This window comes from Fundulus heteroclitus, chromosome 3 (genome assembly GCF_011125445.2).
Source record: "Fundulus heteroclitus isolate FHET01 chromosome 3, MU-UCD_Fhet_4.1, whole genome shotgun sequence".
NCBI lineage: Eukaryota > Metazoa > Chordata > Actinopteri > Cyprinodontiformes > Fundulidae > Fundulus > Fundulus heteroclitus.
In genome coordinates, this window is record NC_046363.1 from 26103863 (window position 1) to 26115833 (window position 11971).

The 11971-nt window shown below is 44.2% G+C and overlaps 1 protein-coding gene across 1 annotated transcript; it reads left to right on the plus strand.

The window, feature by feature from the left end:
• Positions 1 to 1005: 1005 nt before the first annotated feature.
• Positions 1006 to 10483, plus strand: gba (glucosidase, beta, acid). The gene is made up of 12 exons (XM_012865737.3): positions 1006 to 1142; positions 1259 to 1336; positions 1415 to 1606; positions 1675 to 1821; positions 4825 to 4958; positions 5043 to 5215; positions 5315 to 5404; positions 5492 to 5639; positions 7859 to 8083; positions 9898 to 10061; positions 10158 to 10274; positions 10349 to 10483. The coding sequence occupies exons 2-12, from the start codon at positions 1264 to 1266 to the stop codon at positions 10452 to 10454; spliced, it is 1569 nt and encodes a 522-aa protein (XP_012721191.2). The 5' UTR covers positions 1006 to 1142; positions 1259 to 1263; the 3' UTR covers positions 10455 to 10483.
• The last annotated feature ends 1488 nt before the right edge of the window (positions 10484 to 11971 follow it).

Here is an 11971-nt window from a genome sequence, read left to right on the forward strand (position 1 = left end):
GGGTCTACGGAACTTTTTTGTTTGTTTTGTTGAATGCTTCCCAACATCTGTGTTCCTGAGCAGATTCATAAACCGCAACATGTGATTCATCATTGTTATGTTATTAATCAAATGTTTACATGTGTGGTATGCACAGGTTTGGCCCTCACTATCTTTAACTCATTCTGGGACAGCATGTTGGTCTACCTGTCATTCCAATAGTATTCAGGTCCAGGAAGGGAGCGTTTAGCCTGAGGACCAGGGTTGAAGATCTCTGCTCTGCTCCTATGCACCAGAAAGAGTCACTTGAGGTGGTTGCTGGGCGCCTCTCTTAGGAGTCTGGTACATCTCACTGGAAGGAGTCCCCAACGCAGAGCCAGGAAATGCTGGTGGGGCTATCTCTTATGGTTTGGGCACCCTTTTGACCCCTTTCCCTCAGAATCAGCAGGACGTTGTCTCAGACAAGAGGTACGTCTGGACTTCCCTCCTGCTCCTGCTACCCTGACAAGAATCTTTGATGAATGGTGGATGGATGAGATCTACATGTATCGTATTTATCTAGGTCTCATCCATTTGCAAATCTGATCTTCTTTTACCAGTATTTTTTATTTTATTTAGGTATTTTATAGGTATCTTTAAAAAAATTGTTACGTGTGTGTGTGAACTGAATTTAATTTTAACCTTTAATACTGTCAGCCTATTTAAGATTGATTATTTGTATTAGGCCTATAGTGTTTTTGCCACTTTTAAAGTATTTTCCTTTCTCCTGTTTATGCTTTTCCCGAATTAAACGGGTTGTGTTTCAATTTAAGAAAAAAAAGTGTTAAGAAATAAAAATAATTTTGTTAGCTAATCTGTTAGAACGAATAACAGAACTAACAGGGACACATTTCATCAGCCCTGAAAACAACACGTTCACTGTTTTCATGCCCAGTTCCCGTTTCGACGGTGGCGCGCCCCCTGGCGGTAGGTGCTGATTGTTGCGCTGCCATTCACGTGATCGTCTCCAAACTCACGTGACCGGTAGAAAAAAAAAATGTGATCAGAAACTGACCAGGAAGTCATGTCATGTGTGATGGGACGTCGATCCAGTGGCGGAGGAGCGTTGATACCGCAGCTTCACCTTCAGGACATGTCGGAGCTTCTGCCAGCTCGCTCTTAAGGTGGATTCATTATTTATTCAAAGAGCTCTGAAGGACAAGGCTGTGATGTTTGAGCTGATCAACACAAGTCAGGCTGTTAAAAGTTTCAGAAACTTTCTGTTTTATTATGCCTCCAGGTAAAATGGTGCAGCTGCCTCCATCCTGTCTTGTTTTAGCTCTTGTTCTTGGAGCGGCAGATTTGATCCTCTGTACAGGTAAGACAAAACAACCACACAAAACATTACCCCCACTGTTTTTATGTGCATTGATCATGCCTCCTCCTCCTCTCCAAGGCGTCAATAGATGTGTTGCCAGAAACTTTGGCCATGACTCTGTGGTGTGTGAGTGCAATTCCACCTACTGTGATGGCGTTGGCCCCGTCAGCCTGCCCCCTCTGGGTCAGTTCTCCACCTACCTGAGCAACAGGGCCGGCAGCAGGATGGAGCCGGGCCGGGGTCAGGTCCAGGTCAACAGCAGCGGAGCAGGTGAGGCTGCAAGGTTTAGGCTGTCGGAGCAACCCCCTGCTTTTCCCTAATCAGTTCTCTTCTCCCAGGTGTCCGGCTGACGCTCGTACCCTACCAGAAGTATCAGAGGATAAGGGGGTTCGGAGGAGCCATGACGGACGCAGCAGCCATCAACATACTCTCCCTGTCTGCTGGTGCACAGGAGCAGCTGCTGCGACAGTACTTCTCCAAGGAAGGTAAAGGTTGCCCGACGTTTAAAAAATTGACAAATTTCAGGTAGAGCAATGCAACTTTGCGTCCTGAAACGACACTAAAATGCACCGGCCTCTGGTTATTCCCATCATTTTCAGGATTATAGATGCACAATAAACTAGAGACAAGAGAACGTGTTGCTAAGATTTCGTTCTGCTGCTTATGGTTGAGAGATGATGATCTTATGTTTTAAAAGTTGGGTGGGGAAATTAAAATTGCTACGAGTTGTTCCTTTCCACTGTGGCCACATGCTTACTCAGGTGGAGAGATTGCTGCAATCTCAGCGATTTCATGCAGTTCCTTTTAAAAAAAGAAAACCTTTTATCAATTTGCATTATAACTAGAGGTGTAAATCTCCATCTTTGTCACAATATGATGATGTAGCGATTTGTTTGGATGGCGAGTTGATATTTGCAGATATAACAAAGTCTGATTCCTGATCGATATGATGCGACGTTATCTGGTCATCTGACATTAATATTTACCTTGATATCAACTCGCAAAAAAACTAAATATGATTTGAACATTTTATTTGAAACTCTTAAAGGTAGCGGGCATTTAAATCAAAAACTGCATTCTTTTAATTTTAAAAGTAATACCACAACATCATCTGTTCACTATAGTTCCATGCCTGAATTTCAAAATAAAGGCGTGTTTTAAAAATGATGATTTGGATCAATATTTAAATTTTGCCGCGATGTAACTGAATTGTTAGTCGTTGACTCGATATATCAATATGGATTGATGTTACACCGCTAATTATAACGAGGATATAACTAGATTTACTTCTCATATCGGTCAATATGGTTACATTGATTTAGTTATGATTAGATTTTGTGTATAAATTGGACCGTCTAAAGCAAAGGTCTTCCACCCTGGTCTTCAGGGCCCACTGTCCTGCTTGTTTTAGACGTCTCTGCTGCAATACACCTGAATTAAATGCTTGCTTCACATCCTCTGCAGTACTTGATGGATGCTGAGGCCTGTTAATCACCTATTTATTTAAGACAGGAGGCAAGGAAAACACCTAAAACATGCAGGACAGTGGGTCCTGAGGACCAGGGTTGAAAACCTCTGGTTTAAAGTGTCTTGATATATTAGCTGAGAATTGGCTGCTATATAGAAAATAACTGAAATGGATCTAATGGTTGTTTTATTGTAAAACACACAGTAACCACACACTACAACACTGCCTGCCCACATCCAACCCTGAAAGCGATTGTTCTAAACTGTATGAGTAACGCTGTCAGCGGCAGCTGAAAAAGAACAAAAAAATGAAATGTCAAAGCAATGTGCTCCATCTTCTAGTGCAGAATAAAAGCCTCATTGTCAGGCTTTCTTGTAATCTCTGTTTTCTGACACTCTTGCAGTATTATTATAATTTTTTTTTTTAGATGTTTGATGTTTTCAGTCCTGTTCTGACTATTTTAACCCTTTAAAGCCTGATGCAGGTGATCGTGGGAAAGCTTCACATTTTTAACAAACAAATAATTTTTAGGTTGCTTGAAAAAAATTGTCACGCCTTCACATTTTCTTTGAATCGTATTTGATACGTTAGACCAAAAAAATAGAATGTCCTCTTATTTTTCTGCCACCCGTGTCAACCCAAAGGAAAAATCTGTGCATAAAAAAACCCCTCTGCAACCATAAAGGTCTTTATGTGATCACCCAGGGACATCTAACTACTTTAAGGCAAAGTATGAAGAGTGGAACTGTATGTGGACAAAAAAAAAGAAGCATAAAACAAACCATTGATTCACCACTGCATGACATAAACTTTGCCCCTCCTAGGATTAAATCTTTTCTGCTCTAAAAATATCACTAAATCTTTTTTAATGTCGATTTAGCAATTTTGGCAGAAACTTCAATCAAATTGCATCAACAAGCCGACCTAAGATGATTTGTGGTTTAAACGTGGCGGTCCAGTCCACAGCGATTAACCGCGAAATGACGGGTGCACTAACGGGACCGGCTTGTCCTTCTCTCTAGAGATGGTGAAGCTCTGCACACGTAACGTGAACTCTGAGCTTTTTCTCTCCCCCCCAGGCTGTTTAAATCCAACATGATGAGATTGCTCCTGTGAAAGCAGCAAACTTGGCCTCGTGCTCCACTTTGTTCCTCGGGTAGCTTGCTTGGTGTTTAATTGACGCAGATGTGGTACCAAAACCCGGAAAGTGCATTGAACGGACATGTTTAAATCTTAAACACCACCAGCAGATAAAGTCTTGAGATTGCTGCAGCAATCTCCTGTTTTCCATTATTTTGGAGATGTCGATTGTTTTTTGTTGCCAGCTGAAAAAATAAATCTGTGTAAATGATCCGTCTCCCTTAAATCTGTTAGTTTTACATGTGCATCTATGTTTTTTTTCCCTCCTATTCTTTACAGGTCATTCTTTGTAAATGGCAGTGTTTCTTGCGAAAACATCATAAGATGAGCAGTTTTAGCAAAAGTAGCGTATCCTGGCACCGGCAGGCAGATCTCTATCGTTGCTTCTTTCACAACCGTATCTTATCTTGTCACCGGCACAGTATCAGAAAGGAGATTAAAGGACCCCGCAAAATATAATCCTCGGTGGGATTAACGTTCTTGTTCACGGCGAACAGATAAAAGGCCTCCAGTGAAGGGAGTCAGGCGTGTCGGTGAAAGCTTAAATTAACCAGGGGAACAGCAGTGCTGCCGCGGTCGCTACATCTGGATGAGGACATCACCAGATGCTTCACACCTTGCGGAGGTATAAATTGTTACGACATCTGCACCAGGGAGGCCCAACGCTGAGCAGAATATTTCAGAGAAGACCCATCAGCCACTACCCTAAATATTTGTTTTCACATTGTGGATGTAACTAATGAGTAGCTACTATGAAAAGCACTTGAGCGCCCCCTGTTGGTCTGGAGTCCCCGCTTGCTGGCTGGGTTAACTTCTGCCTCGGGCCGGCTGTGACCAGCCGTGGAGTCTGAGCCGTTGTCGTTTCTCTGTGCTGCACCAGGGATCGGCTACAGTGTCGTACGCGTGCCCGTCGCCAGCTGTGACTTCTCCACCCGCCTGTACACGTACGCCGACACGCCTGGGGACTACGAGCTGAAAAACTTCACTCTGGCCCCGGAGGACGTGAACATGAAGGTCTCTTGTCCTCACAGTGACACAGAACTACGTCCACCTCCTCGCCTGCCCTCCTCATCTCCAGCCTCCTCGTCTGCGTTTCAGATCCCTCTGCTGCTGCGCGCCCAGGCCTTGTCTCCTCGCCCTCTCTCCCTGCTAGGCAGCGCCTGGAGCGCCCCCGCCTGGCTGAAAACGAACGGTGCGCTCGTAGGAAAGGGTTCCCTGAAGGGCCAGCCGGGGGGCAAGGAGCATAAAACGTGGGCTCAGTACTACATCAGGTGATTTGTGGGTCTTTTTCACCTTGAATTGTTGTCGCACATCAGGCGCGCCTGACGCTGGAGTGATACGTGCTGATCTGCTTTGACTCTCCCTGCCAGGTTCCTTGAGGAATATGCTAAATTTAACCTAACCTTCTGGGCACTGACTACAGGAAACGAGCCCTCTGCAGGAGAAATGACAAACTACAGGTCTCTGATTGAATTAGTGACAAAATGCCGCCTCCCTGTGGCTTTTAAAACGCTGAAAGTCACATCATGGTCTTTCTGTGGCTGCAGTTTCCAGGCTCTGGGCTTCACCCCCGAGGAGCAGAGAGACTGGGTGGCTCTGGACCTGGGCCCGGCCCTGCGGTCCTCATCACACCCACATACGCACGTCCTCACGCTGGATGACAACCGCCTGCTGCTGCCCCACTGGGCCAAAGTGGTGAGTCCAAGGACGGGGAGATACAGCAGCGGGGGAAGGTCGTCGCTGACTTAATTTAACCTACATGGATGCAGATGAGATCAGAAACCGCGATCTGTGAGTGCTTTGGGAACCCGTCGGTGAACCAGACATTCAGAAGGGGAAAATAAAGGCAGAATGTGGCACCATATGAGGTAAATCTGATGAAGGAGGGATGAAATGGGCAAACTCAGCTGCTGTTCAGTCTACAGTAAGATAGATAAATAGATAGATAGATAGATATCTTTATTGTCATTTTGTATGCACAAAGTGCGTACAGAACGAAATTTCATTTGCATACAGCTTGAAAAGAATCACTCTAGAAATCACTCTAAAAAACAGTAGATTGCACTATTTTTCAGGATAAAGATGCAGCAAAGATTTATGTAAACAATTGAGATGAAAAACAACAACAACAAAAAAGGCAGCTGTATTAAATGTACATTGACATCAACATTTACCCATTTTTTTTCTCTTATATTCAGTTAATCTGGTATGTCTGGAGTCTAAAGGCTCACATGTTCTGTACACGACTGTAAAAAAAAAAAAACCCAGGCTCCACAGTACAGGGTCCCCAGTCCTTAGCGTTCACTTTACAATATAAAATATGGTGACCTATAAAGTTGTGGCAAATATTTTTACAGGGAGCAGGCTTTAAATGTAACCTGAAGAAAAACAAAAAGGAAGAAAAGTTGACAAATGGAGGAAGGAGGAAAGACATGGGTTAGATAAAAGGAGGTAGGGGCTGGGGAAGGAAGGAAGGAAGGAAGGAAGGAAGGAAGGAAGGAAGGAAGGAAGGAAGGAAGGAAGGAAGGAAGGAAGGAAGGAAGGAAGGAAGGAAGGAAGGAAGGAAGGAAGGTAAGGAAAGGAAGGAAGGAAGGAAGGAAGGAAGGAAGGAAGGAAGGAAGGAAGGAAGGAAGGAAGGAAGGAAGGAAGGAAGGACTCCCTTCCTTCCTTCCTCCGAAGGAAGGAAGGAAGGAAGGAAGGAAGGAAGGAAGGAAGCTTCCTTCCTTCCTCTCCTTCCTTCCTTCCCCTTCCTTCCTTCCTTCCTTAAGATCCTCCTTCCTTCCTTCCGGACACAATGGAGAGAGGGAGGACAAAGGGAAGATTGAACAAAAACAGAGGCAAAGAAAGGATAAGGACAAGGATGGGACTAAGGAAACAAGAAAAGAAGACAGGATAGACTAAGTTAAGGAAAGAAGGAAGGACACTTTGGAAAATGGGAGCGAGATAAAGTCCGGAAATATATATTTTATTTTTTTTCTTCCTCTTCTTTGCCTTTTCCAGACAAGTTTAATTTATACATGTAACAAAATGCTGAAAAGTTCAGCTTTTATAAATTGTTTTATAACTTTAGTGAGTATGGGAACAGCCCAGGATCCACCTAGATGAGCTGCAGAGACGGGCGTCTGGCTCTCTCTGCCGGACCCGCCAGTCATCTGGCCCAGTCTCAATTAAGCCGAGGAAGATGGATGTATAGATAAATAAAAAGCACATTAAAGATTTTTAATGTGCTTTTTAATTTTTAAAAATTTTATTAGTGTCCTACTTCAAATAATCACTTTTTTTTTATTCATAATTGCTTTTTGTAAACCTACAAACACTCTAGTTTTGTTTTTCCTGCACATTTTCTGTGAGCTGATTCCAGGAATAATGACTACGGACTCGGTCAGTAATGTTGCCATCACACCGGACTTTAGGGTCCGACTCAAGCGAGAGACCACTTAAATGGTTTAACCCTCAAAGGTGCACTGCAAAAACCGACCTAAAAATAAGTAAAATGTTCTTAAAATTTGGGTTTTTCTCCTTGATTTGAGCAGGTAAATGATATTATCTGCCAATGGAACAAGTATTTTGACCCCTAAAATAAGATAATTAGACATCCTGCACTTGAAATAAGATGATGGAGATGATTTGTTCCTATTTTAAGTGCAAAAATCTTATTCCATTGGCAGATCATGTTATTGACCTGCTCAAATCAAGGACAGATACACTGATTTTAGGACAATTTTGCTTATTTTTAGTTGCGTTTTTGCAGTGTGGTCACAACATGGTAAATAAAACTTTAACATGTACAAACTAGGTTTTAACAAGTTAATCAAATGAACTGATTTTACTGAATGCGTCTCTAATTTAACGCTAATTTATGTGACAATTGTGATGAAGGCCTTGGTTTCTTTGCTGTTTTTTCCCCCCTCCAGGTTCTCGGTGACGTTCACGCAGCGCGATACATTCACGGCGTGGCCGTGCACTGGTACCTGGACAGTCTGGTCCCTGCAGAGGCGAGCCTGGGCGCCACCCACCGGCTCTACCCAGAGTACTATCTGTTTGGCACGGAGGCCTGCGCCGGCTGGAGCCCACTGGACCGCGGAGTGAAGCTGGGCAGCTGGGACAGGGCGGAGCAGTACGCACACGACATCCTGGAGGTGAGCTCACCTCGCCTCCATGCGTGTGTGAGGGTTTGTGCTTGTTCAGTCAGATCCACTGTTAGAGACGTCAGGTCTGACGGAGAGGAGAGCCCCCCCCCCCTCCCCTTCCTCCCTCCCCGCTGTGCAGGTTACACTCTGCCGCACACACGCTACAGAAACAGCCTGCAGGGCTGCAGAGCATGCTGGAACTGGTGTTCTGTGTCATCTTTCTTCACTTTCACGGCGGGGGAAACTGGACTCCTTCCACTCTATTCATGTTGTGCTCATTCTGATATTCCCTTATAGGTAGGGGGGAACGTGATCTGGTGCATTCCTCTCAGCTATTGTCACATTTTGGTCTCGTTGCAACGTAAAACCTTCATGCATTTTACTGGAATCGCATACGATTAACGCAAATTAAAGTATAATATACTGTATAGTGTATATATTTATGCAAATTCAAGTCTGAAAAGTGTGGCGCGTTCAGCTCCTCCGGGTCAATGTGTGCAGCAGCAGCTGGAAGTCCTTTGGGCATGTTTCTACCAGCTTGGCGCTCGGCGTGGGATGGACATTCTTCTTTTGCAGAAGAGCTCAAGCTCAGACAGAACAGATGGAGTAAATCTGTAAACATCCGCTTTCAAGGAGCAGGCTGATAGGAGCAGTCCTACCATGCACAGCGGTACCGTGGACTCGTCCCCTTTTTAACAGGGAACGCATGCACCACGGCATGGCGCTGCAACAACCGTGCCTCACGGTGGGGATGGTGAGTTCAGGGACATTAGTTAGCAGCGTTAGTTTTCCTTTGCACGTTGTATTTTTTTACTACACACAGATCCTAAAGTTAGAGATTGGGTCATATCTCCTGAGCGCTTTCTTCCACGTTTGCTGTGGTCCTCAGGCACCCTGTCCTGCATGATTCAGGTGTCTCCTTGCTTAGGAGATCCTGATTAGGAGGCTTTTGCAGTACTTGATGTCATGCAGAGGAGGTCCTGCAATCATTTGAATCAGGTGGAACAGAGGTGCATCTGAAAGATGCAGGACAGCCGAACCACTGTCCTACGCGGTTTGTTGCAATCTGCAAATTAGATTTCTTATGGCTTTACTTGATCATTAGCGGGGTTTTTTTTTCTTGCCACCTTTTCATAGAGGTCATAATTAAGAGTAAATGAGTATTGACTGTGCCAGCTGAGCTGTAGGTCTCTGTAGCTCCTCCAGAGGTACCGTGAGCCACCTCCTGTGAACAATGCTGTCCTTTCCTGGCCTGTCAGTTCAGGCGGATGCCGACGTCTTGCTGACTTCGTAGTTGTCAATAGTCCTGTGTAGGTGATCAGGAATCTTGTTTGTCATTATCTGTTACCGTGATGACATTTTGGGGAGACACCAGCTCAGAGCTGACATATGGTATATCACACATAACACGCAGACACAAGACGTGGTGTTTTCACACGATGGATTGAACGGCGCGCCCGAGAGACGTTCAAAGCTTGGGAGATTGTTTTGTCACCTGCCGCCTCTTCAAACTTATCCCTGCCCTGTTTCCCCTGGTCCTCAGGATTGTTTTGCATTGGATTTTATTTAGGAATATCAGAGTAAAGAGGGGTAAATACAAAATGCTCCTCCAACGTCTTAGATTCTCACTTGTAAATACTTTTAATATGCAGTGTTTTTCTTCCATTTAAGGAGTATCTACTGCTTTGTGTTGGTCTGTCACATAAAATGACATTCCAATAAAATTCCCTGACTGTAGACGCCTCAGTGAAACGCCTCGTCTCACTGATGAGACTCAAAATACACGTGAGGCATTGGTTTCTGACGGGTCTTCTCTGTCTCAGGACTTGAATCACTACGTCGTGGGCTGGACCGACTGGAACCTGGCGCTGGACCAGACCGGCGGACCGAACTGGGTCAAGAACTTTGTGGACAGCCCCGTCATAGTGGACGCCGAGCAGGACGTCTTTTACAAGCAGCCGTCTTTCTACGGCATGGCCCACTTCAGGTGGCCACGTGTTTTGTTGTACTTGTCCTTTTTAAATCGAAGACGTTCCCTGTTGTTCTTTATTCTGAGATCCCTGCGTATGACCTCTGTCTGCAGTAAGTTCCTGTGGGAGGGCTCACAGAGGGTGGGGGTGTCTGCTAGCGGAAAGACGCCGCTGGAATTCGCCGCCTTCGTCCGGCCAGACGGCTCCGTGGCGCTCGTCGTTCTCAACAGGTATTGATACAGAAAAAGGGTCCGATGGGAGCAGTTTAAAGCTAAATACTGACCTGCTGTGTGTTTTTGTTCAGGTCGTCATCAGCCATCCAGTTTGAGGTCTGGGATCCGGCTGTGGGTTACCTTCCCTGCACCGCTCCGGCCCATTCACTGCTCACGGTTGCTTGGAACACACACTGAGCTTTAAAAAAAAAAAAATACCAAAAAATTTCTCTGAGCATTTCACCCGCAAAATACAACTTCTCATTAATCGCATCGAAACCGGGTCTTTTTCATTTGGCTCTGCACTACACTGCAAAAACGGAACTAGAAATAAGTAAAATGTTCTTAAAATCAGTGTATTTGTCCTTGATTTGAGCACGTAAATAAGATGATTTGCCCATGGAATAGGATTTTTGCAATTAAAATAGGAACAATTCATCTCTATCATCTTATTTCAAGTGCAGGATGTCTAATTATCTTATTTTAGGGGTAAAAATACTCGCTCCATTGGCAGATAGTCTTAATTACCTGCTCAAATCAAGGATAAATACACTAACTTTAAGAACATTTTACTTATTTTTAGATCCGTTTTTGCAGTGTATTTACACGCCGGCAGCTCAACAAGCAACTGGCCGTCTGATTTTTATGCCAGTGCTTCAATATAGTTTCTAAATCTGAGGAATATGTTGTTTTTGCATCAACTGGCAAGGGAATGGAGGTAGTTTGACATCTTTAGTCCACATCTGTCAGTGGGATAGTAAAGAAATATCAGCTCTACGTTGCAAACCGCTGCTGTTTCTCTCTGGATGGCAAAAAAAAAAAAAAAGCCGACTATCAAAACTGTGGAAGGATTTTTTTGATCACATTTTCATTTGCTCTTCCAGTTTTTGCAAACTTGAGGTGTTGCCACACCAGATCTGTAGGGCCAGCTTTCTATCATCCCTGCCAACATTAACATATGGGCTGAAAAACAGGCGCCATCAGAGATTGACCATAAATTACTTACTGTTAATTATCTTTTTATAGATTTAATACACAAAGACTCTGGGTGTAAAGTATGACCGGTATGAGTCCTAGACGTGTTAAGACATTACATCTGGTGCTCATCTGCTTTTGCTGATAAAGGCTCCATTGTGTCAACCCAAATGGATCCCATTAGCTGGGGTTTGACACTATCTGCTCATCTTTTTAACTGGAGAGCAGGCTTATCGTCAGTCACAACAGTTTGAGATCTACACATAACTATTAAAACCAGGCAACACGACTTTACATCCTCATTGGGCACCATGATGAATCCAGTCATCTGATTAAACTCTCTGAGGTGGGGTGGTGGTCACAGTGTAAATAGGCAAGTCCTCAGGATGCTGCCTCAAACCACAGGAGCTCCTGTTGATGTGTGCACATGCAATAAAAATAACCGACGTCAAGCACCTCGCATGCCTTCCGCATTTCTTGTCTCAGAAAGGTTGACCGGGTTGCCAGATCTGATAGTTTCCAGCGTAAACACAACGTAAAACCCTCCCAACTTAAAAAGAAAAGCCCAGCCTAGGCGTTAACCTCTCTTGAACTCGAAGTTGAAGTTAGCAATAGCCCACCAACAAGTTGTAAATCTAACTTAATATAACATTTCTTTCACAGAGTATAGATCAATTTGTCTTTCATAAACAGCCATGAAATGATTGTTAAGCAGATTAGTTTAACTCTTGACCAGTAAC